At 39.8% G+C, this 27,639-nt stretch overlaps 4 protein-coding genes, 1 long non-coding RNA gene and 3 other non-coding genes across 9 annotated transcripts; 2 read left to right on the forward strand and 6 right to left on the reverse strand.

Moving 5' to 3' along the window:
• Positions 1 to 825: 825 nt before the first annotated feature.
• Positions 826 to 7,364, forward strand: LOC135338423 (secretory carrier-associated membrane protein 5-like). Its single transcript, XM_064534544.1, has 9 exons — positions 826 to 1,055; positions 1,703 to 1,795; positions 2,060 to 2,227; positions 3,707 to 3,748; positions 3,994 to 4,195; positions 4,415 to 4,601; positions 6,381 to 6,482; positions 6,640 to 6,787; positions 7,041 to 7,364. Exons 1-9 carry the CDS (start codon positions 1,005 to 1,007, stop codon positions 7,191 to 7,193), a joined length of 1,146 nt encoding a protein of 381 aa, XP_064390614.1. The 5' UTR covers positions 826 to 1,004; the 3' UTR covers positions 7,194 to 7,364.
• An 812-nt stretch (positions 7,365 to 8,176) lies between these two features.
• On the reverse strand, positions 8,177 to 13,635 carry LOC135338424 (small ribosomal subunit protein mS29-like). 2 transcript variants are annotated; one of them, XM_064534546.1, is made up of 10 exons: positions 13,472 to 13,635; positions 13,074 to 13,175; positions 12,837 to 12,939; positions 12,554 to 12,646; positions 12,034 to 12,164; positions 10,849 to 11,079; positions 10,029 to 10,088; positions 9,065 to 9,157; positions 8,730 to 8,838; positions 8,177 to 8,478 (listed from the first exon to the last, which is right to left on the reverse strand). In XM_064534546.1, exons 1-10 carry the CDS (start codon positions 13,583 to 13,585, stop codon positions 8,393 to 8,395), a joined length of 1,122 nt encoding a protein of 373 aa, XP_064390616.1. In that variant the 5' UTR covers positions 13,586 to 13,635; the 3' UTR covers positions 8,177 to 8,392. The 2 variants fall into 2 exon arrangements, with proteins under 2 accessions (XP_064390616.1, XP_064390617.1); XM_064534547.1 differs by having other exon boundaries at positions 13,435 to 13,549.
• Positions 11,325 to 11,396, reverse strand: Trnam-cau (transfer RNA methionine (anticodon CAU)). The gene has a single exon. It is a non-coding gene; the product is annotated as a tRNA-Met (tRNA).
• Positions 11,480 to 11,551, reverse strand: Trnam-cau (transfer RNA methionine (anticodon CAU)). Its single transcript has one exon. It is a non-coding gene; the product is annotated as a tRNA-Met (tRNA).
• Positions 11,635 to 11,706, reverse strand: Trnam-cau (transfer RNA methionine (anticodon CAU)). Its single transcript has one exon. It is a non-coding gene; the product is annotated as a tRNA-Met (tRNA).
• A 71-nt stretch (positions 13,636 to 13,706) lies between the features above and the next one.
• LOC135338425 (ciliary microtubule associated protein 1A-like) lies at positions 13,707 to 15,809 on the forward strand. The gene is made up of 5 exons (XM_064534548.1): positions 13,707 to 13,970; positions 14,263 to 14,373; positions 14,581 to 14,811; positions 15,084 to 15,317; positions 15,467 to 15,809. The coding sequence occupies exons 1-5, from the start codon at positions 13,910 to 13,912 to the stop codon at positions 15,601 to 15,603; spliced, it is 774 nt and encodes a 257-aa protein (XP_064390618.1). The 5' UTR covers positions 13,707 to 13,909; the 3' UTR covers positions 15,604 to 15,809.
• Positions 15,810 to 16,253: 444 nt separating this feature from the next.
• Positions 16,254 to 24,865, reverse strand: LOC135338426 (protein NLRC3-like). The gene is made up of 5 exons (XM_064534549.1): positions 24,586 to 24,865; positions 24,405 to 24,524; positions 22,498 to 22,836; positions 21,931 to 21,999; positions 16,254 to 20,349 (listed from the first exon to the last, which is right to left on the reverse strand). Exons 1-5 carry the CDS (start codon positions 24,704 to 24,706, stop codon positions 16,973 to 16,975), a joined length of 4,026 nt encoding a protein of 1,341 aa, XP_064390619.1. The 5' UTR covers positions 24,707 to 24,865; the 3' UTR covers positions 16,254 to 16,972.
• A 1,928-nt stretch (positions 24,866 to 26,793) lies between these two features.
• Positions 26,794 to 27,566, reverse strand: LOC135338427 (uncharacterized). The gene is made up of 2 exons (XR_010395492.1): positions 27,518 to 27,566; positions 26,794 to 27,080 (listed from the first exon to the last, which is right to left on the reverse strand). It is a non-coding gene; the product is annotated as an uncharacterized LOC135338427 (long non-coding RNA).
• Positions 27,567 to 27,639: the final 73 nt, after the last annotated feature.

The following is a 27,639-nucleotide window of genomic DNA, read 5'->3' on the forward strand; positions in this document are numbered from 1 at the left end:
CTCGTACACTTGTTTGTTAGTCTTGCATCAGGGAATAATTATGCTCCTTTCCGCTTCCTTTGGTGATAGAGCATTACCTAAATTAAAGATATGTATGTTAGAATGCACGTAATAATTTACTCCGGCCGCTGTAGGATCATGTATGCATTATCATCATACAGTACATTTGTATGAGTAAACATGTTCACCATAAAGACACGCTTTCCTGAAATAACAAAACATTTACTGAGGGTCAAAATAGATTCTCCTGGTATAAGGACATCTATATTATTGAATGACCACATCATTTAAGTGATGGAGCTTTTTGTTGGCAAGATCGCCTAACCACAAGATGAGTACCGTTAAACACCTAAATTTGACCTATCATTCAGTTTGCTGCTAGCCTTATACATTTCCTTAAGTGCTGAACACATTCTCCCGGTACTTCACTTCATAGACTAACAAGAAAGCAAAGCGAAATGTTCCAACCATAAACCCAACCAAAGATCGCCTAACCACAAACTTGTCACCTAGTAAGTTACAGACAAAAATGAGCTCCAAAAGGCTATCCACTAATAATGCAGGCTCAATATACATGCTCTATGATAGACTTACCTCCTACCTACGAGTACAGCAGACCTTCTCCTCAACTGAAGCTACAAGTGCGCAGCTGTGCAAGAAAAACAACACTAAAAGTGTCTGTTTCTGCAGCTGGGTGCCGTTGCAGTGAGTGAACACGAATACTCCGTAATCTCTCCGTATACTACCTACGTTTCACATCCACGGAGTGTACAGTATCAGTGACACATAAACCCACCCACACAATAAGAACTCAAGTACAGTCCCGTGACTTGACCCCCAAAATAGGAGGAACCCTTTTGAAGTTTGTGATCGCATATCGATATCGAGCTTTGTCGCGTCTTGCCAAGATACCTGGAGCTTGGAACCGCCTAAGGAGACCTGTTCATTTGTGTTTGGAGTTTCTAGTTCAATAGGATACCCGTTCAATATATTGAAGGCTAAATATGGCGGATGACAATCCCTTTGCTGATCCTGTAAATATCAACCCCTTTGCAGTGAGTATAAAGGAAGGCAAACAACACAGCCTTGTTAATAGCCTTGTTAATGTTGATACTGTAACATCACATTCTGTAGATCATCATTTAATGAACTTATTTTACAGTATTATAGCCCTGATTGTTGTACACAAAGTTTCGAATCAACAACACAGTGAAACGTACACCTGGGCACAATGAACTGTACATGGTCACCCTGGACACAGTAATTTGTAGCCTGCTTTCCCACAGTCTAACTAAATACACATTAAATATGATTTAGGTGCACATTTTAACAATAAACAGGTTTCATTTTCAACCGGTTGTACACATGGCCATATGGCTGTATAGCTGTTTTAATATACCCTCCATTCTGGCAATCGACAGGGTAATGTGTGTAGTGTGTGCATAGTGTTTCAAGATGGAATGGATTCAATATCTAACAATAATAGCTAGCTAGATTAGCCACTTTTTATTGAGATTAATGGTCTCTTTGTTTAATTGTACAGTGAAATATGTACATGTAGCAGTCAACTTTGGGCAGCATAGTAATAAAAAGAGATGACATTCTAATGGAGACCCCTGGTATCATTGTAGGGTGACCATGCACAATAGAAGGTTTGAGCACTGGCGGTATATTCTAGTGTCATTACTTCCCTCCATCACAGGACCCTGCAGTAACGACTGCAGCTACCAGTGTCCCTCAGACAGAAGACTATAATCCATTTGCTGATGAGCCTAAACCTGTTGCAGAGCCAGAGGTACGTGTGTGTGAGTGTGTGCACTGGGTATTATAGCCCTGATTGTTGTACACAAAGTTTCACTTTGTCTGTCTTCATATGTAGCATTTTTAGTCTTGCAGATGTTTGTTATTAGCGATAAATTCCTTGCAATTGACGCTCCTTACGATCGTCAGTGATAAGGCTGTATCCTGTACGTGTTACAAGGAATTTCCTGACGTGTACTGTCTCAGTGAATTGTATTTGACTGCACAAATGATGATTTAATTTGTATTCTTCATTCAGCCAATCAAATTGCCCCCTCCCCCGTCGAAGGCTGAGGTGAAGGCAGCAAAGGAAAAGGAGAAGAAGAAAGAAAAAGAAAAGAAGCCAAAGGCAAAGCCTAGAGCGACCAATCAGTTTAGTGAGCCAGCTATAATGGAACCTGACGACCCACCAGAGTACACCCCAGCTGTAAGTGGTACCGCAACTGTTGGCTCGTTGTGGGAGCTAGTATAAATTAAAGGGCCGTATTTAATCCATTGATCACCGTATCTGAATAACTCCAAGCTTGGAACCCTCGTTAAGAGAGGGAAACTACTTTATGAAATACTGTACATCAACACATGTATAATTATGTATCTATGCATTGTGGGTGGATTCAGTTGGTTACCCGCACTGGCAGCAAATTTGCAACACATTCATTTTATGGTTTTTAGAAGACAACTGTGGGATGTGATATGATTCTCTCTCACCCATTGCAACCATGGTAGGCCACTCACTATATACCATACCATCGAAATCATATGGGATTTTCTGGTTTCTTAGGCCACCATAGTGATTGTGGTATGACTTACCTCTATTACATGTAGTTAATTTTGTACAAGTGTTGCACTAGAATGTTCTTGTTGAGGTACGTGTATAACTAGAGTGGCAGTTCTTGGCTGTATCTATGTGTGAGGATGGGCAAGGCTTGGGTCAGCACTGGAGCATTGTGTGTGAAACACAATTTGATATTGTTTGCTCCTCTAAATTTGTAGTAATCTTTTCTCCATCTTACCTCTTATTATCCCTCGGTGCACATGTGCAAGCGAGGTATATGGTAGTGTGTTTGTGTCTGTGTCTGTGTAGACTGCTACAGCTGCTCAAGGATCAATCAAGTGCAAGTAAGAGTCCTCATGTAAACATGGACTATAGTTGAGTAGTGGATTTTAATTCGTGGATTTGCAAAATAATGCTTCGTTCTCGAGTTGTGCCTAGTTTTGCTTACTTGGAATGCCATTGCAGCCTCTTCAGAAGAGTGCATCGCAAAACTTGTTCACTGAGTGTTGCTACTCTACTTAGTAGTTAGCTCTGCACTAGAACGCTAGCTATTGGTGGCTGCAAGAGTGAGAAGAAGGCTCTGCTGATGCAGCCATTAGATCTAATTTTAAACTTCAAATTTTTGGCATCGATCGTTTTATGGTCGATCATTAAACCCACTCTTTGAGTTGTGATTCTGCCTTGCATGCAGCAAAATTAAAAACTAGTAGCTTTAGGTTATGTAGCTTCGGCACCTCACCGAGGCATCAGCACCCGCGGTGCTTTCATTTTTCCTTGGTTATGGTATGTTATTAGATTGAAACCATTGGCTTGTGGTACAGTACTGGTCTAACATTGAACACCTTCACACACCCTGCTATGTACCAAGCGATTCTAACACACTGTAGGTAGGGTTTACATTGCACGCAATCGATGTGTACATTAGATAGAGAGAGAGGACTCTATTAATCCTTGAGATTGTCAGTGGTTGTGTGTATAATAATTATTAGGTGCAATCAGAACTAACTTAAGTATATTTTTTAGTCATGTGCCTTGCTGCATCACTTTACAACACAGGCCAAGCGTAAGGTTGTTGATTAGGCTTATGCAACCAGCCCTACAAAGTAATTAACAATGTTCCTTTTTCCACAGCCTTCATCATTTGAAAATGACAAACTGAGAAAGAAGGAAGAGGTGAGTTAGCACATTCGATCCTTTTTGTATGTACAAACTGTAACAATTAGTCGTTCACTGTATGGATTTAACTTTTGTACATGCATGTAAGGCATCTGCTACAAAGCAACCACGAACATGTCATGTAGTCCGTGTGTATCCTGTTATGCATGAGCTATAATAATTAGGAAACAGCGTGCCATGTTAGTAGTCATTGTACGTGTATGTATACACACACATTGCTTTATCCACCCTCCACTTTTTAGGAGATTGCCCGTCGTGAAGCTGCTCTACACGAAAGGGAACAGAATATCGAGCGATTAGGGTCTGGGGAAAGTCCCAAAAACTTCCCACCCTTTCCCAAATTCTGCCCGTCCCCTTGCAAGCCATGCTTTTACATCAGTGTCAAGAATGAGATACCGCCTGCTGCCCATTGGATGATATACCTACTATTAGCTCTTATGCTCTGTAAGTGCATGTACAGTGTATACTAGCCTCTCTGTATAATTATAAGAGTCTCTGTGTATATTTGTAATGATGACTGTTTCTACATGTGCAGTCATATTATTTACTTCTTAATGTAATTAGTACCCCCCCTTAAGATGCAGAAACTACCCCCCCACACACACACACACACACACACACACACACACACACATGCACGCACACACACACGCACACACACAGACTTGTGGGTGATGCTCGTCGTCAACCTAATACTAGCCATAGCTGGGGCAATAACAATAGGATCCACTGGTAGTAGCACCCAGCTACCAATGTTCCTGACCACAATGGGTGTGGCCATCGCCTACCTCATCCTCTTCTGTCCTGGTTCTTTCTTCTGTTGGTTCCTGCCCGCCTATTATGCTTTCAGGTGGGTGTGGCTCACAGTGGGGGAAAGGGGGGATATCCCCCTATAGCTCTAATCCCCCCCCTAAAATTTGCATTGAAGTAATAGTTGTGTGACTGAGTGTCTATAGCTGGCAATTTTACATACTAACAGGGTATTGAAATAACCGTCGACCTTTTTTTTCAGCAACATTTTCTAGTTACCGTATATCTTCTAATTTATCGGACAGCAAAAAATTATTATTTTGGAAATTGTCTGGGTATAATTGGAACAGATTTTTTATAGAGCATGCGAAGTGTCTGGAATAATTAAAACAAGCAAGCAGCTGCTAGCTAAGTTTAATAGAACAGTGTGTGACTGAATAGTTGCACTAGGCATCTAAAACTAGCTACTCAAAGCTATCTAACTGCCACTCTAAGTCTTACTTGCCGTCCATGAATTGTAACTCAACTTTTCAAGGTATTGTCCGGATATTGTAATATTACAGCACTGGAGTGTCTAGTAGAACAGCGAAAATTGCCCAAAAGAGTGTCTGGGGTAATTAGAAGTGTCCGATAAATTAGAAGATACCCGGTATACTTTTCTTATTTCCCCCCTCTACTTCAAAATCCTGTATGTATGACACCCTGGCTTAGCAGCTATAATTATGTGTGGTGTCTTTGGCACACCCATAATTATACCCGAGGCCAGCGGGTATAGTAGTCTGTTGATTTGTTTGTTTGTGTGTGACATGTGAGTCTACTCACCTGGATGCCATAGCACTGTGTCTACAGCATGGATAGCCTCCAAACAACAAGTTATTAGTTTTAAATGTGGCAGATTTCGATATTAAAGCTTCGTTGCCGTATAAAAGCGAGCAAAAGCTAAGAAACTTCAACTTGCACGTTGGCAGCTAGCTAGCTAGCTACACACGGCCTTTATTCGAGGTACCCTACCGTAGAAACTGGATTATTAGCGCTTACTCAACTATAAGCATATCTTTATTTTAAGCATATCTTTATTTTAAGCGCATGCTCAACTGCAGGCTTTTATACTCGAATTGAAGCGCTTTTCCAATTATGGTTATTAGTGAAATTTTAGAATTGATTCAGCTTTTATTTATCTATGAGCTAGTTAGCTTGTACAGTGCATGATAGCTATATAGCTGGTGATATCCATCTGTAAGGACTCTCTGGGCATGCTGTTATCTTGTCTGATCATGCTGAGAGAATGTGAGACATCGATGATTGAGGTCCTTTCATTCCAAGTTCCTGGTCAATATGAATGTTTTTATAATATGAATTTAAATTATGTAAATGAACTGTAAAATGAACTGTAACATAATAGTATGATATAGATCCAGTTAGTGTTGCCTTTGAAACGTTCTGCTTGTTTGTTGCACGAGTGGAAAACAGTACAAAGCACTAATCCTCTTGTCATCTCAAGTATCATAGCTAGGCGTTTACTTAGCTTAATATTCTTGTGTATATATAAGCATAGATCTAGTCAACAGAAATAAAACACATGCTGGCAACGTCACATAATTATTTCCTCAACTTTCTCAGTCGTGTATTATCAAGCAGCTACAATTGTACATGCATGTACATTATGTTATAGCTGAACCATAGCTAGTTGCATCATACATGTCCAAACGGAATGGAGGCTTTATATTGACTGCTTTGTAAGTTTTACCAAATAATTTTTGTAGAGCTCTCTAAATCAGCAATAATCAGCAATGGTACACACACGCACGCACGCACCCGCACACACACACACACACATACACCCACACACACACACACATACACCCGCACACACACACAGGAAGGACAGCTCACTGGCTTTTATGTGGTTTTTCTTTGCAATGGCTTTCCAAGTGCTGAGTTTCATCCTGGGTGCCATTGGACCTCCTAGTCTCGGAGCATGGTCTGTTAAATATTTCGATTCAGAATCCAGTGGGTGCTCTTAGCTCCCAAAAAAGTACTGTACTTACATGTAGTGCCCAAAATTCTGGAAGATCATTATTTAAGCTATATTCCAATTCTTAACAAATTCATCATGTTTATTTGTTCTCTCTGTGTAGTGGTTGGTATCTTGGAGCCCTGTTGTTTACTCCAAAAGTCGATACGGCCGGTGCCACTGGAGGTCAGATTGCCGTGGGGGTCATGTACATCATCATGGGTTTCCTCTGGCTACTAGCAGTGATACCTTCAGTCGTCCTCATTTTCACGGTTCGTTAAAACCACCTCTGCATGTATAATAGTCAAAATTGAATTAATGTGTTCGTTATAAGGAATTCGACTGTATCCTACTCTACATGTACATGTCATTATAGTGTAACGTGCCCTTTTAACAGCATAATCGTATGAAATTGATGTGCTTTAAATTAGTGCCCCCCTTGATGCAAGTTTTTACTCTGCTATTAATCCCATATTGCGCTTTTAACCAGAAATTAACCGCTTTATCATTGCACCCAACCCACAGGTTCACAGGTACTTCCGCACTTCAGGAGGCAGCATTAACAAGGCTGTTACAGAGGGTGTATCTGGGGCAGCCAAGAACAAAGCAGTCAGAGGGGCCATCAAGTCTACCGTCAAAACTGGAGTTAAAACTGCCATGGCACCAGACGATAATTAGATAAACTGAGGGCGTAATTTAGTGTGTCTTGATAAAATAATAGTTGCCGCTTTGTATTTGTGATCTTCAGTATATACGAAGATGCGTGCTTTAGTTCCCTATCCTTTATGTGTTTTCAAGCTGTCAGTGAAGTGCAAATTAACAGTTTAAATTAATATTGTTGCCTTTTGACCTCTGAGATCAAGGGAAATGCAGTGCCAATATAATATATTATATGGCATAATTATTAATACACTGTGGTACGTCAGTTCTGTACAATTATGACATACAGATGGACCTTTGTAGGAAGAATCCCACCACCCAAAAGCTTTAATTTATACTACCAGGAGTGTACACTCATCCTGATACTCAAAACTCACTTGTGATATACAGTATAGCCATGTATAATAAATACTGTGGCCTGTCATGACTGTTGTGAATTATAGCTGACGACACCAGAGGAGGTCCGACATGCGTGCACGCATCACTACAAGTTCAGTGCATTTGGCCTGGACATTATCATGTGATCGCAATATGATATCAATGCACTGAACTTGTAGTGATTCGTGCACGCATTTTCGCACTTTTAGATTTGAACTTTTGGCATCGATCGTTAACAACAATTATGATCGATATCATTACCCACTCCTTGAGTTTGCATGCAGCAAAATTAACAAAAATGTTTATCGTAATGTGTGTATAAAAGCTATTAGTAGCTTTATGTTATGGCTGCTTTCATTAGATCTATCAGATATATATACCGTATAGCGCGAAATTTTCGAGGCACTTATATTTCGTGGATTGGCCTTTAAAAGTCATTTCGTTGCACAATGTTCGCGGAATGACTGCTTACCGGAAGCCACGCCTTTAAATCTTTGCATGATAGCAGGTAATTCTAATCAAAGAACAATTTTCGTGGACTTAATTTTCGTGGAGAATTCTAACCCACAAAATCCGTGAAAATGTCGCGCTATAATGGTATACAATCTTCTTAATTGTTGGCATGTACCAATCTAAAAAAAAAAATGGCTTTGAAAGATGCATGGTTATGAAGTAACAAGCCACCATAATTGTGAGATCAGTTTATATGCTTGTAAATACAAAAAAAACACAAAGTCTATGTATAGTGTTGCTTACAGAAAGAATGTGGTGTACGTGCCTCTAACAACTTGAACACTTGTAACACAATAATGACAAACTTTAGTGTTTATAACATTTTATCACAATGCTCTGCTCAGCCGGCTCAGTTCAGCAGGATTACCCGAGGTGAGGTGCCACAGCTCACTGCTCACACTCTCTGTAGGTTCTGAACAGGAGGAGACTCATGCAACCACATTCTCAATGACATAATTATACCGGCGACAATTTCACGCTAATAATTGAATGGATAATGTATGTATCAAGAGTAAATGTATGTACTACTAATACCAACAGTACGAGTCGTATACTGAACAGCAAATTGTGAGGGCAAGAGTGATAGTAAAGGGAGTGGTCTCTAAGCTACTAAAAGGAGAGCGTCTACTATAAATGAAGGCCATAGTTACACTATTATTGTACCTCTATTGATCCACTTGTTGTGGTAAGAGGCAGTGAGCCAAGTGTCCATCTCCTCTCTCTCTAAGTTAGGGACCTGCATCCACTGGCAGTCACTCACACTCACACAACCCTGTGTGTGTGGACAAAGCAGAACTGATGTTGAGCTGTACTCTAATTGCTAGTACATGTGAGAAAAGATTTAATTATGTACTCCTACGGAGAGTAAAAAAAAGCGCAGTAAGTTTTAGTAAAGCTTTAATTGTAGATATACATCCAAGGTCTATGTCTATAATCACAGTATTAAATTTTAACTCAATATTTATAACACGAGTATAATTATGTACATATGTACGTACCTTTTCTCCGAGCAGTTTTTCAGGACTATAACCACAGACACTGTGACGATACATCTTAGTACGAGAAAGGGCCAGCAACACAGCACCAGGGTACTGAGGCCGAGGGGGTGTGGCAGTTAATTGTGCAAGTCTACGGGTAAGTTAGCTGCTAAAAATATCAAAGTGTTAATCATGCTGTGCACATTCTTGCTATAGGCAAATTTTTCCTATTATTACGAGTAAAAAGGGACATTCTAGTAAAGTTAAAAGTTCCCAAGGCTGTTTTAGAGCTAATGGAACGTGTAAATTAAGTGTAACATGTAAGCGTGATGGTTATAACTACTGCAATAGGTATACCGTACTACTATAATGATTGTTTTGCGAGCATCAAACATTTGCAAACTTTGCGAGGGTTGATCAATTCGCAACAATAAAATCCGCAAAACTTAAATTATTACTAGTAAATACACATGATCCTTGCCAGAACGCAATAGTTACATAGCAAAGGGTCAACTTTTCTGTTGATTTGGCTCATTCGCAAAGGTTTTTCACCAGCAAAATATTCTAGTAATACGATAGACCTTGAAATAATAAGTGGTTGCACGGACTGAGCACATGCAGTTACTTTATTATGCGTGTATAGAAATAGGTATTGTTGTGATGGCCTCGATTAAACCGCAGCATTGCGCGGATGTTACTCGAGGGTACCTTCGTTTCTAATCCCTCTAACTCTTCAATCTATGATATACCGTATATATTTTAGTACGGTGGAAATTTTTGAATTGTAGAGCATCATCCGAAAATATTAAAACTACAGAATTATTCTACCGCAATAGCTTCAACGACACTATCCTGAGCTACACATGTACATGTACATTGTGTATTATGAATATTATATTATACATGTACTAATGCACTTACACAGCTATAACTACATGTACGTACGGGATTTTAATGTGACATTCGACATTCCTCAACAACTCACCACAGCTCTTGTAGTGTTCTCCAGTAGAGCAGTCAATAGGTTTAGTTGGTGAGGGGACACCTGCAGTTTAAGAGATATAGATAATCAGGGGTAAGATACACACAAGAAAATTATAATCTCAATGTGCCAAATATTATGACAAGTTATCATACGTGCCTAAAAGGTTTTGCTACCTCAGTGGACGCACCAAAGCTATACGGCATGAAGCTACAATTTTGTACCCGGGAGAACATGTATTAAGGTAAACATATAGTGGATGATTCTTGTAGTCTGACACCCTGGAGAGCATGCAGAGGCTGAGAGTGGAGTGAGCTACATGCATAGTAGTCTAGAACAGATTTCACTATAGCTGTTAAATTTATATTGGTGAACATTTTTTAAAGTAATGGCTGCTATATATGAAACAGCCAAAGCTAGTGCAGCTTTGCAGCTCTTTTCTCACTCTTTTAGTTACCAATAGTTAGCGTTCTAGTGCAGAGCTAACTACTAAGTTGAGTGTAGTAACACTTCATTGACAAATTTTCCTACGCACTCTTCTGAAAAGGCTGCAATGACATCCAAGTAAGCAAAACTAGGCATAACTTAAAAACGAAGTACTATTTTGCAAATCCACAAATTGCAATCCAAGAAAACGTGCTAGAAACCTATAAAAACTGTTGCTAGCACTTTATTTATCCTTGATCAGCTGCAGCAGTTTACATAGACAGACAGACAGACAGAGCATACCTCGCTGTGCATGCGCACCCAAGGTATAATAATTATTTACTTCAGTGTAAAAACATGCATTTACAGAAATTAATTAAGTTATTCTTTTTCTCACCCATTCTTCTTTGCCCAACTTCAGTGATGTCGGATTGAAGCATCCGTTGAAACTATCCACAGCCAAAACGATCTTTTTGTCTTGTTGCTCGGCAACAATCTTCATCACCATGGCAACCACATCAGTAGCTATGTTTGGTTTTATCAGACCAACTTCAATCACCTTGCTCAAATCATCGTTGACCTCTGACCTTTCTCGTTTAGTCCACTCGTGAGCTTTAGTTAGCTTAATCTGTGGAACGAAAAATAGAAACACTTACTGCCTAATAAACAGGGCAAATAAAACACTTGTCACTGTCACTCGAAGAAAAGGTAGTATAAGTAGCAGGGGATTGTTTCGATCCATCGACCTCTGGGTTATGGGCCCAGCACGCTTCCACTGCGCCACCCTGCTAGCACACACACACACCACTGCCTAATAAACAGGGCGATTAGAGCACAAGTACTTAGTCCATGATATAAGAAAGCAAAAGGCAGTAGCAGGGGATGGTTTCGATCCATCGACCTCTGGGTTATGGGCCCAGCACGCTTCCACTGCGCCACCCTGCTAGCACACACACACACCACTGCCTAATAAACAGGGCGATTATAGCACAAGTACTTAGTCCATGATATAAGAAAGCAAAAGGCAGTAGCAGGGGATGGTTTCGATCCATCGACCTCTGGGTTATGGGCCCAGCACGCTTCCACTGCGCCACCCTGCTAGCACACACACACACCACTGCCTAATAAACAGGGCGATTATAGCACAAGTACTTAGTCCATGATATAAGAAAGCAAAAGGCAGTAGCAGGGGATGGTTTCGATCCATCGACCTCTGGGTTATGGGCCCAGCACGCTTCCACTGCGCCACCCTGCTAGCACACACACACACCACTGCCTAATAAACAGGGCGATTATAGCACTACAATAGTACTTAGTCCATGAAATAATAGTAGCAGGCCGGGCCTAGGGTTAAATATGCATGGGTGCCCAGTACGGTTCCATTGCGCCGCTCCACATTATGGATCACTCTATTCAAGTCACTTCCCTACATGTACAGAAACACGTGTACAATAGGCAACCTCGAAACCTATAGCACAAGCAACAAATGCTATCACTAGAGTCATTCATGAAGTGTACATGTACTTATTTCAAACTTTAATGAACGACAGCAGGAGAATTAAGGCAGATATTGAATATTTACCTGTGACAAAAGTTGTGAGTTTGTTGTTCTGAAGTTTTTTAGCCATTGTACCGATTCCTGTGGTTGATCGTACGTGTTGGGATTGTGGGGAGAGGGACGGAGCTCGTGACAACTGTGTGTCCAATCAAATACTAGCAGGGGGAGAGTATATTAGAGTAAGCAAGCTGTCTGTTATATACACATGTACGTACAACAAGTTTCTACATTGCACTCGGTGTCGTTTAGTTGAAAGATCTATTTTATGGAAGAGATAAGAACTGTCACATTCATATAGAGTGGAACCACTAGTGGACAAAGTATTATAATTGAAAATCAGATGTGTGATGAATGTTGTCTATACTTGTGTATACAGAATCAAAGTCACTTGGGGCAACATTAATTCTTATTTTTATTTTATCCTTTGAAGAAGGGATGACATTTCGAGCTTTTATAAGCTTGTAGGAATTGGGGACGAATGGAAGGTATTTTATAGTGCCTCTTATATTTGGAGGTTCTAGTTAAACCAGATTAGTGTACTTACCATTAGGTACATGGACGATTATCCAGCCAGCTCTAGAGCACCACTGCATCACCTGACTCATACACACAGATTTGCCACACCCAGTGGAACCATCTGAAAATAATGAGTTAAGGTAAAGCTTAAATCCCATTCTAAAATAATGCATGGGCCTGTTCTTGGAGCAACATGATACTAACTGTGAGTGGTAATCACTATTATAATTGCCAACAGTCAACGTAGTATATATACATGTATACAGAATGTGTAAGTGGATTCAATGGCTGCAGTACTACATGTAAGATACGGAGTAGAAACTTTGGAGTGGTGCTGCTCTCCTGATTCAAGGCTGTAATGATCTCAAAGCTCTCTTTCCTTAATATCCAACTGCCGTTACCAAGAGCTTCCATCTAAAATGAGAAAAAATTACACCAACATGCAATAAATTAATAATTTCTAAGTTTAATACAGACACATACCCTACATGTAATTGAATGTGAATGGATTCACTAAAAAACACCTTACAATGGGTAAATGTGAGTACCTCAGTGGCCAGTTTTGACGAGACTCCATGAGGGAACAGTTGTCTGGCTTCATTCAGGCTGAGTGTGTGTACTCGAGACACATCCTCCTCACTGTACACTACCTGTGCGAAAAAGGTAATTATCATAATAATAAAGAAATACCTCTCAGAATGACGTACGTGCACACAGCGATAACTATAGAAACCTTGAACACAAATTTATTGAGTATAAATAAATGTAGGAGATAGTCTCGTCAAATATTAAGTTAAAAAGAACATGTACTGTAGCTAGTTGTACGATGTACATTATCCTCCTATACACAAAACAGAGTAAAAGACTTTATAGTACCAACCCATAAATACCCATACAAGTAGTACATACAGTCCACTATAGGCTAGGCCGTGGTGACCGTCCTCACAGGAGCGTATTGTTGGGTCTTAGTAGTAACTTTACTGGACAATCTGGCAGTGGGTGTTACCCTTTTGTACCCCGGCCGCCGAAGCACAGCAGGCAGGCGACAGAGAAGAACCATTGCTAAAGAGAACCACGTGGCGCCTTGGTTATGTTTTAGTTAACGATCTTTACCGAAATATTTATGAGTAATAAAACTTATTATTATTCATTGAGTTTGCCTGTCATAGCAACATGACAGTAAAACCAAGCCTTAGCAACTGAGAATAGAGTGCTGCACAACTTAGCAACGCTTTGTTTTATTCTTTGGAGCTTGCATTTGTCGCAACACATTGCTTTTAGTTTAATTTTAGCCTAGCTTGTAGTTAGCTTGTTGATTACACGTTTGCGGTTTTAGCTCGAGGCGATAATCGATCAAAGTTGATAGGCACATCAAAGAGAAAAAATGACGACTGGAGATGGAACACAGACTGCGACCAAGCCAAAAATTGCTGCTATGGAGAGGGGTATGTGTCTACTTCAGTGCATATAATAGCTAGAGCTGTACAACAACACCTGAGTTTGCAGAGCTAGCTATATCTAGCCCTGCCCTCTTCTAAACTTTGCAGACAGCTATAATAACATGTATTCTTCACAGTAATTAATTATCTAGAACTAGAGCATTCCATTTTCTGGTAGATCTCTATTACACACTCAACAGCACATTTTTTGCTAATAATTATTGCTAATAATTATAGCTTATAATTATGTCTGTTTGGAGCCGCACCAGATTCATTAATATCGCTTACCCCCGTATAGGTCCCGGTCCAGCCCGCTACTGTATGCCTGGGCTGACTGGCAGGTCTGGACATGATGTTACCAAAAAGATACAACCAGCATACACCTTTGGAAAGAGACTCGGAATATCATGTGAGGGACACTGAGACAGTATCACATATATATTACTATTGTACGCACAGCATTATTATGTATTGACAGCTTATTAACACTAAACGAATGACATGATATAATGGAGCATACATTACTTTGCTATGAGTGTACATATTTTCTAAGATTGCCTGCATGCTTGTGTGTATAATTATAACAAGTTGTCAACATGCACATACATATACACAGTCTTCAAGAAGGATTTTGGTCCTGGTCCAGCTCACTTTGTGGATCCATCTGTTACCAGGAGTGGCCCAGAGGGCACACCTCGTTACTCTATCGGCAGCCGACACAAGGAGCTAATGCCATTCAATACTCCTGGCCCAGGATCCTATGCTCCAGAGCAGAGCAAAACCTGTTTTCAGAGGGAGAAGAAAGACCCTTCATATTCCATCGGCTCAAGGACCAAGTACCGGAAGAGTAAGGCTATGTTAGAACAGTGTTGGTTACACGTGTATGTGGCTACTCAGCAACAAAAAAAGTGTGTGACCATATATGCATGAGTTCTGCATGCATGATATTATAGCTATTACAGAAACAAAAGCTAAGTTATGATCGATGCATGTGTGCCGTATATGGCTAATCTTATGATGGGAATTCGACAAATAATCTACATGTAGCATAATTATGAAAGTAGATGCAAAGAACTTCTGTTTCAGTATAATTATATTGTGACTACTTTTCTTATGCAGGAGATGCCTCTCCCTCTCCCAACACTTATTCTCTTCCTACCCTCATCGGTCCTCGTATCCCCAATAGAGTCTCCTCTGCTTGTTACAGCCTGGCTAGCAGGCCTAAGACAGGAGGGTTTGATGTGGATTACGCCAAGACACCCGGTCCTGCTGGATACGGAGCTCAAACACCTGACCTGTACGGAAAGAAGGCTCCAGCCTATAGCATCCTGGGTCGTCAGTTCATGCCTGCAGGTCAGTATTCAATGTAGTGCATGTGGCATTATTTTTAGTGTGAACGTCTAATAATAATTATACGATTATTACTGAAAATGTGTTTGTATAGCCATTTGCCTCAATAATTAATTTATCTACTCGTCCATCCTTTATAACTGTATGTGCAGATGGTACACTAAAGCCTGGACCTGGAGCTCACAGTCCTGAAAAGTCAAATCCAACTCGTCGCAAGGCCCCCTCCTATAGCCTTGGGGTTCGCCACTCTGAGTACTTGTGTCCCCTTATCATTGACGTCAGTGATTAAAGGGAGACAGTGCATGCATGATCGCACACATTATAAACTAAATTGGACATGACCAAAACGGTATTGAATAGATTGTATACGGTATAATTATAATGTTACAAGTAACTTGTGTTTGTATTTTTTATTGCATCATGTCTGTAACAAAATTAATAATTATATAGTTTTTGTAAGAACGAACAGTTTACAAATGAATTTTTGTTACCCGATTATAGACTGTGTTACAGACATGCATGTGTGGGAGGGTACATGAATTCAACAGAAGACTAAACAGACATTATGGAATGCAATTGCATGCTATAATTAAAAGATGAATTGCACTGTATAGTTATGAATCTTAGCAAGGAGATTCTATGTATATAGGCAATTAATGGTACAGTGCATGGAGTGTACATGTACATACATATTTGTATATGGTATAATTATGCATTATTATAACAGGCTGCATATAAAATTAATAATGAGATTTGATTTAACAGTAATTAACCTATGCATCTATTAATTTTACAGCACTCTGAATTACAATTCTTAATGACGTCCTACATACAAATACATATTATTATAGTTTTGAGGTTTATAATAATTATTGCAAACAAAAATAATGTTACACTAATAATAATTATACTTTCATCTTTGTGACAATAATTATTAATTTTTGCCCATTCTAGTCTATAGTACATGCGACGTATCTTTAGGAGAAAGAAGAGCTCTTCCCCCACGCAGTAATTGTCGCACTCGTAAGACAATAATCATGGGGAAGATTATTAAGGAAAAGCAAAACTGCTCATGCCATTCTCGCGTCTCCTTGACTGAAGATGATCAACGTACACTAGCTATAGTATTAAGTGGGACCGTTCAACTACATATGTACACTAGTATCACTATATGCTATAATGATTTCCAAAAATCACCATGTGTGTGCTTACTATAATTATAACTGTTCGCAAGTGTTCACAAATGGCGGCCATCCAATGTACGTTATATACGTCAGAAGAGGTTTGACAGGGTAAAAAGGTAAATTAATATCCCATAATTTACACTCATATTAAGATTAGATGCACTATACCAGATACCGTATAGCGCAACATTTTCGAGGGGCTTAATTTTCGCTGTTTTCGTGTGTTAGCAATCCAAAAATTATCTGCTACATATAAAATTATATATAGCATGCATTAAAGATTAAAGGCGTGACGTGGCTTCAATCCGGTATGTAAGCAGCCAACCCATGCACGAACATTATTTAACGAAAATTAATGCTTTATAGAAGGCTATTTAAGTGCCTCGAAAATTTCGCGCTATACAGTCAATTCATACAGCTGATCGGTTTCATAATAATTATCATAATAATCATAATTATAATTATACTCATAATCTATAAATACATTTTGTGAATCCACTCCACTCTATCATCTTGACTATGCACCTTCGGTTTGAGCACTTCCGGTAGGTATAGTTTTTTTAGTGTTCGGTTTTCTGACAAATACTTGAGAATTGTGCTAATGTTAGACTGTGTTAATGAAGCATCATCTCGAATATCAAGAATTTGTAACGTCTTGTTCGTTAGCAATAACCTAGAAAAGTTTTTAACATCTTGATCAAACATTAAGTTGCCGCCAATGTATAGCTCTTTGACTGCTGAGTTGGCCACCAGAGATGAGGCCAGGTTTGTTCCTCCAATGGTAGTTATGTTGCAATGCATGAAATCAAGCTCAGTGATCGATGTGTTTTCAGCTAACACTTGGGCAAGCGATGTAACACCTTTATCGCCGATTGGATTGCCACACAATCGTAATTCCTTGACTGTGCTATTTCCAGCGATACCTTGTGCCAACTCAGAAGCAGATTCAGGTTGAATATCACAACTTGTCAGGTCTAATGTCTCAAGTTTACATTTGTCCCTATCTTGCAGAAAAGCACGGAGTAACTTCATCGAATCAAGTGAGACAGAATTTGGTCCCTCCTTCCAATTCGAGTACAATAGAAATCGTTTTAGACAGTTACTGTATTGCAGTCCTTGAAACAAGGTGCAGACAGAATCAGAAGAAAGAGAATTATTACCAACATTCAAGATCTTCAGAGATTGACTCGAACACAAAAGCTTAGCTAAATGCTTGCAGTCCTGTTTGCCCATTTGAGTGCACTGCAAGTATAACTCTGTCAGATACCGGTGTTCATTAAGTGCGGATAGTACAGGAACCGCCCCACCATTTGTTATGTTTTTATTCAAACAGAGATTAAGCATTTTCAAGTGTGGTGTGTGAGGGATTATTGAAGCTATTTCTTCTAAAGCGGTGTTGTCAAGGCTGTTACTAGACAGGTCGACTTCTTTCAGCTGGCTTATAAAGGAAGGAGGTATGTTTCGGAGGTGACAAAGGCTACTCGATGTAAGCTCATTCGAGGACAGTTTCAATGATGAAACAAGAGCGTGTTGATTATCTTCACAGCTGCAAGATTGCAAAAATGTTGTCATTTTCTGATCTCCCATTATAGCTCCATTGAAATCGATACACCACTGACATTTTGATCGAGCAATACAATAACCAGCTACGTAATAGTCGAGATTTGACCACGTGTAGTCAGAATGAATTTTCATTTTTCTTTCTCCAAAGATTTCGGCAATGGTTTTTTTGTCGCAGCCTTCAAATAGCCAGTGAAATATGGTCAGCTTGTGTTTTTCTTCTCCTGAATCAAGTAATTCTTGAATTTTAGCCAAAGAGACAGGAACGGATTTGTTTAGTCCGCTTAGAAACCTCAGAACCATGGTGAAGTGATTGCTGACTATGCATTGCTCCACTACCTTGTTTCGTTCTTCTGGAGTCAGCCAAGAAAGGAGCTGTGCAAAAAGGAACTCCTGAACAGACAAATGGTTGAAGTGATAGCTAACAACAGCAGAATCTCCACTGGTGTAGAGTGGGTCTTGTGCCTGCATCAGTCCCAGAGCCTCCAGTCTGAGATTTTTGGGAACATCAGGGAACACCAGCCGTTTACCATCCAGCAACCCATCCAAACCCAGTTGAGAAATACTAATGAACCACGATTTTATAGGTTCAGGAAGATCTTGTAAATGGTTGCTTTTCCAGATTGTGTCCTTCAAGTGAGGATGCTTGTCTAGGTACTTGTGAATGCAGCAACATATGTACGAAGTGTACAGCTGGGTCACTGTTGTGGGAAGGGGGGAGCCTGTGTCCAAGCACCACTGGTAGACATCAAGTGTAATACTTGTAGCCAACGGAGTGTGCATGTTCTCTCGGATAGCCGGAGTATTCGCTAGAAATGCAATAACATCGTCCAGAAAAGTGACAATTTTTGATGGCACAATTTTCTTCTTGAGCTTAACTATCCAATCGATTTCATCTTCAACAGACGATATGATTTCGATATGCTTGAATGCTCGGTCATTCTGAAATTGTTTGATGAAGTCAGTGGCCCAGGGTCGGCTTGTCACAATCACTCTAGCTCTAGGTAAGATTGTACCAGCAACGAGTGCTCTGTACACAGAAGAAGAATCAAGGCTCGATTCTATTTCATCCCAGCCGTCCAACCAGAACACAACACCCTCACCTTTGCACTGTATGAGCTCCTCCACTAGCGACTTTTCTCCTTGAGTTACGAAAGCGAGTAGATCGGCAAGACTTGAAATATCCCTCAAATTGTGATCTCTAAGAGGGAAAAGAATCAACAAGGATATGTCAGTGAGGATGTCCCTTTTTGCCCATTTGAGGCAAGCAATTCGAGTCAAAGTAGTTTTACCAACACCAGGTGCTCCCTCTATTAAGATTAGTCGACTACGTCGGCCATTGCGAAGGTAGATCAAATTGCCTAAGATGGTTGGTGACTTATGATACCACACATCATCTTTGTTGCCTCTAAGATATTTTCTAGTGTAGGGATCAGATTTTGAAGATATAATTGGTTTCTCGAGTGCTGCAAGTTTGAAAGGTTTGAGGGCACCATTGTAATGCTTGGACGATTTCAAACAGCTGAATTTCAATTCGTATAACCTTCGAAGATGTACATAACAATGCTGAGTCGCAGTGAACGGATAAACTTGGATTCCATCAATCGCAATAGACGTGAAACCGTGCTGCACCATTTCCTCAGGTTTCATTACAATCACAGCTTCCCTAATAAAATCAGCCAAAGAGGGGGGAACGTACCAGAGAATTTTCACACAGCCCTCTTCAACATTTCGTAGGAGAAGGAAATGATGTGGCATGGAAAGCAATTGAGCTAGGGCGTTGGTCGTTTTTTTAATATCTTCAAGTGTACACTCCTCCCAGCTTCTGTCAGCTTTCAAAGTCATCGTTCGAACCTTTGTCTCCTCTGGTTTCTTCATACGAAATGGCCAGGCTTGAAAAAAATCCTGAACTTTAGTCCTCGAGCAGAATGCTTCAACCTCCTTCGTGTATTGTACCAACTCCTTCCAAATCGGCTCTCTTTTAGGAATGAAAGTGTCAATTACATGCTCCAAGAATTCGAAGTTGAGAAAATCCCATAAAACACTTAGTTTCCTCCAGAGTTTCGAAATGCTTGCGTTGTGATCAATTTTATCAAGGCAGTCGTCCAGGAAATCGATTGTGCTAGCTCTCAGTGAAATTCCCATGCATGCAACCTTGCCTTCAAACAAACTGATGCTAATAGAGTGAGTGTGAAGGTATTCGAATGCACTACTAGCAAGCTTCTTGCACATTTTCTCTAGTTCTTCGATCTGTGTTTTCAGTGAAGTCATAGTAGGGATGATAGTATCATCTGTTGAGTGGAATAATTGTAAATGGTGGCACATTAATTTAATAAAGTGAGGTTATGTTCTAACGTATACATTTGTTCAACGATACAAGAAAAGGAGACGGAATGGTGCACGTGATGCTTGCAACTGCAGTGAAGCCTCGAAAGCTATCCGCTTTTCGCCCTTTAGACGAGGCTATATATTTTTGTCGGGAATTTAGTTGTGTTCCCTTGAGACAACGTGTCCGCCTATTTTGTGAGCCACGCGTAGTACAAGTACTGACCACACCCAGATATTAAAGTTATAAGCTTCCACAGTGCTATTTTGGAGTCTTTTATTGCTGCATAGTTATAACTACTACTAGGTATAGACCAGTGGCGGATCCAGAGGGGGTTCTTTGGGTTCAATTGAACCCCCCTTTGAGAAAGAAGTGAGTGGGAGGCTCCAGCAACTAGTTAGCAAGTTGTTCCTTTCTTACTAGCTTTCACATGCACTCCTCACTTACCTTTAGTCTTTGTTAGTCCTGTGAAGCTTTGTCTGTGCAGTTTCAGTGACTATGAAGGCTAAAAACTCTCCAGCGAGTGCATGTAGACTGCTTCATGAAAAGTGATGACCTTTTTTTTAGGAAAAAATTCGGTGTGTTAATGCGCATGCTCACTGTTTAGAAGAAGTGACGACCTTTTTTTTAGGTAAATTTAACAGTCCTTGACCCGCTCAGAGCCCTGGAACCCCCCTTTCAAGAATCCTAGATCCGCCACTGTAGACCTTTAAAGAGTTGCAATTAGTACATTTGCTTGGGGATTATTATGAAACTGTGTGTATAATTATAGAAATAGGCTATCAGCTTGGCTAGGCCCATCTACAGCTTCGGCTTGTTAAGACAGTCTCAAATAAACTGAGGAGTAAAGCGGATGTTACTCGAGAGTACCTCGTTTCCTTTTCCTGTATCTAATTATGCACACTGTAAAGTTTATCATACAATGTAACAGACAAAGTATACGGAGGAAGAATTGACGTAGTTAGTGGTAAAAATAATGTTCTGACCACAATGGCAGCCTAGCTTCTACCTTATCGTTACTATTATAAAAACGGTACTAATTTTAGCGAATTATAACGAATTTGTAATTAACGCTAAATTAAGTACGCGCTAATAATAAAACGTAATTATGAATCTACATTTTTTTACTCGAAATGTACTTTTGAGATTATGCTAAGCAAGCTATAGCCCTTTTTTCATCTCCAAACTTTCCATTTAACCTTAAAACTCATACTTGTATATCTTTTGACAAAATTAATAATTATTGTGCTAATGAATTTGCTACAAATCCACCAAATTAATAAGTACCTTAAAAGCAGAGAAAAATATAAAACTACTACCCGTCTATAATAATTAAGGTAGTAGAATAATTGTGCTGCAGCCGTGTTGCTTGCTTAATTTCGTGGTCAACCTTTTGGTACGCATGCATGTGATGTTAATATTCGTGGGTATAAAATTAATGTTCGCAGTACATGCTTAATTAGCGAAAACAGTGAATATTTTTACTCTCGAAATTTAGGCGCTATATACACATGGTGTAATAATTATGTAAAGGCAAAACACTCACTGTGAGAAATCTCAGTTTCCTCTTGAGCACCATCACATTCAGCTTTTAAAGTCAGTATTCCGGGTCCACCTAGAATAATTATACATGTTTCAGTTACGGATTGTTTCTGCTAATCCACACACTCTTTCCTAACACCATAAACACTCCAGTTCACAAACTAGTACATGTATAATTATACTGCTAAACAATCTTAAGTTCTTAATGGAATATCTATAATGTTGGCAAACAGCTAAAATGTACACATAACCACAATAATGCTCATGCCTCAAAGTCTGCTGGCTAGAGATGTCATCGATAGAAGCATAGATAATTATTGGGGCAGACAAGGGTGAGCCGCTACGCAACGATTAATTTGATTTCATATCAATTTTTCTCCAAACATAAATACAGGAAGGGGGCTTACATGTAAACAAGCCTTTGCTCCACAGCTGAAACTAGCTATATCCCTCGAGATTTTTGAACTACTATTATAGTCTGGAGCTAAGGGAGATTCGCTACGCCTCGAAGCATAACTATTGTACTTAAATACAACAATGTATCCAAATCACAGTTTATAGCTGTACTCACCTTTGGCTAACAAGTACTGTGCCACCTTGATAGCAACGTCTCCTTTGTCCAGGGAGAGTAAGATGAGTAGCAGAGGTCTGAACGTGCCGTCCGCAAGAACTCTGTCTAACCAGTATTTCAGAGCCAACTTTATTCCAGTTTGTGTTCGATTCATGGCTGTCCTAGCCTTCTCTTCAATTACATCAGTTTGCTGTCCAGGTGAGAGCTCCAGCATTTCAACATAGTCATCCGTGTTGTCGAAATATGAGGATAATTTTGGGAGGTCAGTTTCTTCTACTCTTGTGTCAAGCTGCTTGTCAGTGACTTTAGTTTCTCTCTTTAGTGTTTCAATGGTCAGGCCTGAAAATAAAACACAAGAGGGAGGAATTTATACAATAACAAACTGCTGCAATTCTTTCGTACACAATAACTGAGGTCTGTGATAAGATAACAGTGTGGCTTTGTGGGTATTACCTTCAGAAATGCTAGTCACCAGCAAATAAATTGTCCACTATAATAACGAGTGATGCAAGCTGCGCTGTGCTAATGCCTCTCGCCATGTTTTACTTCACTCAAATAGTATTGGGTATAAATTATATAGAAAAGGTATGTATTAGTTTGCAATATTTTTATAATCGTTTGAAATTGTTGAAAATGAACCAACACAGTCATTATAGAAGAGAAAGAATCCACGTTTCAAAATCCAAGAGAACCAGCTAGGGATAATTAGTTCGTTGGGTCCGTACGAGCCACCTTTCCAGTTAGTTCATACACTACTATACTAGAACTGGCTGATTCGAGCAAGCTAGCTACAGCTATACTACCATGACAACACAGTACAAAGTTCTTTCTGCATAAAAAGAGGACGGGGCTGGCTACTGCTGAGTTAGCTAGTCTATATCAGCCACATTTTCAACGGGCGAGGTGATCTTGACATTGCATGTTGAACAGCTAGGGAGCTTGAGCTACCCTCTGGTCTCTCAGACAAACATTATTAACAGTAGCTATCAGGACTGGGCTAACAGGTCTAAGTAACTGTTGACCTTTTTTTAAAAGTCAGTGACACTGTTAAGAACCCCCTTTCCCAATTCTTGGATCCGCCCTGATCACTCACTACTGTAAGCTTTGTGGGACTACATGCATGATACACAACGTTTGGCTTACTACAACATGTACCGTAAAACCTTAGACCCTTCAAATCACCCTAGAGCTCAGGCAATTTTTTGACCTCTAAAGTAGCGACAGTGACAATTATTTTCCAATGTTGCGTCCTAAATAGAGATAAATGAGAGCCACACCCTAGCCTCGATTACAGCCCACTGTCATATCATGTTTTTTATGTGGCTTGAAATCGAGGCAAATAGACTAGGTGCAGTTATCTCCAATTAGATGCGACCCTCTAAATATGCTACACTAAGACTTAAAAATAATTTTTCAACCTCTGGAATTGTGATTATTTAAAAGGGTCGCCTTAGAAAGGGACTGGCAAGCTGCCGTGTTGAGAGTTGTCCCAGTGCGTGAAGAATGTCACGCTGCCACAAAAATGCAAACGACACAAATACTCATGTACCACCGCCCACTGCATGCGCTAACTAATACTGCACAAAATATTATCGGCCTTGAGTATAAGTACGTCTGTTCTTGAGGCTAAAGTAATATCACCCACGCATTTTGTGGTTTGTTCTAATTGCGGGATAACTCTCAACACGGCAGCTTGCCAGTCCCTCCATCTCCCAGAGAGAAAGGGGTGGTTTCCAGTCTAGTATTACGGTACATGGACAATTCTAGCTAGCTTCTAGAGTCTGCTATAGTGGTGCATTCATACAATCCTGATTGTAGCTAGCTATAATTAATTAATTAAAATTATTATGAATCTAGTTCAGTAATCACTATCTAAAGTATTGTAGTATTACTATTCCCCCACTCACCATTTAGTGGCGATGCCTCTACACTATCATTTCCATCATGGCCAGTAGCCATCATTAATGGTCCGAGATTAATGGTCAGAGCAAATGAGAAGCCAAGTTGCGTTGCAGAGGAGGTACGAGCTACGACATGCAGGAGCAATTAGTAGACTTTAATTGAGAACTGTAATTACATTCCACTCACGTGTGAGTGTGTTAATTGCAGAGCGGACCCGAGTGCGGTAGAACCTAGCCCCGAGACCATGCCGATTAAAGTTCGCATGGCACCACCATGTACCACGTACCTCAAAAGAATTGGCATACATTGCTTTGGTAAGACCTCACTTGGAGTACTGCTCACCAGTCTGGAATCCCCACCAAAAGAAATACATCCAAGATCTAGAAAAGGTACAGAAAAGAGCTGCAAGGTGGGTGGGTGGTGTTCGCTGGGATAGCTCGACTAAAAGCTGGACAGAATCATGCAACACAACATGCTAGTTAAGTTGGGCAGAGCCCGACCGTCCCGTCAGCTCCACCCAACTAACAACATGCCTCAAACTTGGATGGCTATCACTCGTAAACAGAAGGACGTACTTGGACTGTTATCAGACATTTAAAATAATCAATGGTTTGGACTGCATTCATTTTAAAGACTATTTCAAACAGAACAAGGGTAACCTCAGATCAAACTCTCATAATCTTTTTATTCCTCAATCAAGTATCAATGCCTTGATGCTCCTACTTTGTTAATGCATAGATATAGGAGGGAAGGATTGGCAACGGAAGTGGTTCACGTGATCATTTTACATGTGTTTCTGCAGTTTTGTAATGAAACCATCCGTGACTCGCCTGTTTTCCTGCCAGAATGCCCGCGAAAAGCAGAAAAAGTCTGTTGTGGTCTTCCTTTAGTGCCTCATGACCTCTCATGGTGTTACACTGATGTTGTGCTTTATTTAGAGTTAGATTATCTTGCCAGTTTGTAAAACTAAAGAAACAAAGACTTTTTACTACAGAAAAACTACAATTTTACAAGGTTTGATCCCTTTTTAAGAAACAGTACTCATCCATATTACTATTCTTCAAGTTTTCCTGGTTGTATGTATGTAGGTTGATCTACTGAAAGGCAAAAATCGCCTATTCATACCATTTAGAATGTGTTGTAGTATTGCGTATGGCTTATTTCATCTGACGTTTTATGCTCCCTTTTTAAGAAACACACATGCTTTTAAAATTATACTGACTTCATGAGAGTGTTTAGGCCACTCCAAGTGATACTCTGATTTTTGGTCCACCGCCCGCATCAGATTTTATTCTTGGATTTCTATCTCATTATTTCTACTACGCATGCGCAGAATGGTCCATGTGGTACAAAATAGTGTGATAATGATATTCATTTGCAAAATAATGAGGTGAAATTGATAATGACATAATGAGAAAGCCGCCCGCCCGCATGCAATTAGAAAAACTTCAGGACCAGAAACCAGAGTGTCACTTGGAGTGGCCTTATCAATGTCAGGTCCATCAACTGGCACAGGTTTTGTGCTTTAAATTTTTGTCAGTTGCAGAAAATATGACTGGAGGTGTAAGGCCTGATTATCGGCTTATTAGTAAAACCAGTAGGTTTTACATAGGATTGGCAGTGGGTTTGCCCGTGTTTAGCAAAATTTCACTTATTTTGACTCATGTTCAAACTGTTCTATCTCTGCAGGGAAAGGCCACATCAAGAAACTGAATGGACAGATAGTTTATTTAGCCTTTTCTCTCTTTGTATCTCTCATTTCATAATCCATGAACGTTTTAAATGTATGAATATTGTCATTTTAAAGATTGCACTATTTCGACGTTTCACCGCTCTTTGTCTGACTGACCATAGATGTAGGAGAGAGGGATTGGAAACGGAAGTGGGCCTCGGAAAACATCAGCGCCTCGCTTTCTTGTCTTCTTTTCTTGCCTCAAATGAGGAAAACTCATTGTAAGCGGTGAAAGAAGAGGGAAAGAGACACAATCAACAGTGCATTGGTACATGGTAATAGTAAGGAGAATGTGCAGAGCTATAGTGGTATTGGATACTTGTTTCACAGTAGATATAAAATCATCAGAGGATGCTTAGTTCCCTGAAATTGTGAATGTATTTGTGACTGTCAGAGGCTTCTCTTTTGCTGCCAACTTAAAATTAAATGAAAAAGAAAACCATCAAGAAGTCCACTAGTTTGAGGCAATAACCATAATCATTCACACGACAAGATACATAATACACCATGTAACTTTCTTAATTGTTTTCACTTTTGATGTATCAGTTGTACGAAGTTTCTATATATACTAGGCTGGTGAGCGTACATTTCAATTTCCAATTCATTAAGTATAATTACATACACTTGGAGACAGCAAAACACTCCACAGCACTGCCAGTTGCTTTCTAAGTGTAAAACGAGTGGGATCAAACCGAACAACATTAACAAAAACTTACACGATAAAAATGATTATTACAGCTATAATTATGATTAGTTTAGCACTCTAATCAGACAGTCTTAGATGGAGAGAAGCTGGTGAGGTATACAAGAGTGTATATATAGCCGGAACAGCCAATAACATTTACGAGGGCGGTGACGTGTAGGGGTGTAGAGAGGAGGGGTATTCTTCGGTATTCTTCTGTCTTCTTTTCTTCAGCGTACTCAGTAAGTTTTGGCTTGCGAGGTATTGCTATATAAAATATAGATGAAACAGCATTTGTAGTAGTTAAATATCTCGGGCCTACAGGCCCTTCACCACAATCTACTACCGGGCCAATAACAATTGTGAGGTAAAATAGGTGACTACACATTCATGCACACAAAAGCTATACATCCACCTGATCCAAAACTAATGCTCTTGGGGTGATCACCAATCATAAGGGAATGTATGCCTAAAATTAAAATTTCTGTAACGCTTAGCATATTCCCAAAAAAGGGATCTTTAGTGGTGCTCTTTAATTCAACTTTTTTCTAGCACTAAATTCTACCAGCTGATGTATGACAAATTTTCTTTGGCTTGGGGTGATACCACATGATTTACCAACAAGCATATTGAAGTATATGACCTAAACATTAATCATTTCAGAGAAAAAGGGATAAATGTGTACAATACAAGATTAAACTTACCTAAATTCAATGAAGAAGATAGTTGCAACGGTAAATAGAGCTTGAATAAGGCCACTCCAAGTGATACTCTGGTTTCTGGTCCACCGCCCGCATCAGATTTTATTCTTGGATTTCTATCTCAT

This window comes from Halichondria panicea, chromosome 7, assembly GCF_963675165.1.
Source record: "Halichondria panicea chromosome 7, odHalPani1.1, whole genome shotgun sequence".
Lineage (NCBI taxonomy): Eukaryota > Metazoa > Porifera > Demospongiae > Suberitida > Halichondriidae > Halichondria > Halichondria panicea.

Excerpts from the sequence above, each read along its gene's own strand:
- LOC135338423 (XM_064534544.1), top strand. The coding sequence starts at position 1,005 with ATGGCGGATGACAATCCCTTTGCTGATCCTGTAAATATCAACCCCTTT. Across the intron at positions 1,796-2,059 it reads AACCTGTTGCAGAGCCAGAG|CCAATCAAATTGCCCCCTCC; the intron begins GTACGTGTGTGT and ends TTCTTCATTCAG. Across the intron at positions 3,749-3,993 it reads AACTGAGAAAGAAGGAAGAG|GAGATTGCCCGTCGTGAAGC; the intron begins GTGAGTTAGCAC and ends TCCACTTTTTAG.
- LOC135338424 (XM_064534546.1), bottom strand. The coding sequence starts at position 13,585 with ATGGTTCTTCTCTGTCGCCTGCCTGCTGTGCTTCGGCGGCCGGGGTAC. Across the intron at positions 12,165-12,553 it reads AATCGTCCATGTACCTAATG|TATTTGATTGGACACACAGT; the intron begins GTAAGTACACTA and ends TCCCCCTGCTAG. Across the intron at positions 10,089-10,848 it reads AGTTGGGCAAAGAAGAATGG|GTGTCCCCTCACCAACTAAA; the intron begins GTGAGAAAAAGA and ends CTTAAACTGCAG.
- LOC135338425 (XM_064534548.1), top strand. The coding sequence starts at position 13,910 with ATGACGACTGGAGATGGAACACAGACTGCGACCAAGCCAAAAATTGCT. Across the intron at positions 14,374-14,580 it reads AAAGAGACTCGGAATATCAT|TCTTCAAGAAGGATTTTGGT; the intron begins GTGAGGGACACT and ends ACATATACACAG. Across the intron at positions 14,812-15,083 it reads AAGGACCAAGTACCGGAAGA|GAGATGCCTCTCCCTCTCCC; the intron begins GTAAGGCTATGT and ends TTTCTTATGCAG.
- LOC135338426 (XM_064534549.1), bottom strand. The coding sequence starts at position 24,706 with ATGTATGCCAATTCTTTTGAGGTACGTGGTACATGGTGGTGCCATGCG. Across the intron at positions 24,525-24,585 it reads TGCAATTAACACACTCACAC|CTCGTACCTCCTCTGCAACG; the intron begins GTGAGTGGAATG and ends TGCATGTCGTAG. Across the intron at positions 22,837-24,404 it reads AGAGGCATCGCCACTAAATG|GCCTGACCATTGAAACACTA; the intron begins GTGAGTGGGGGA and ends TTTTATTTTCAG.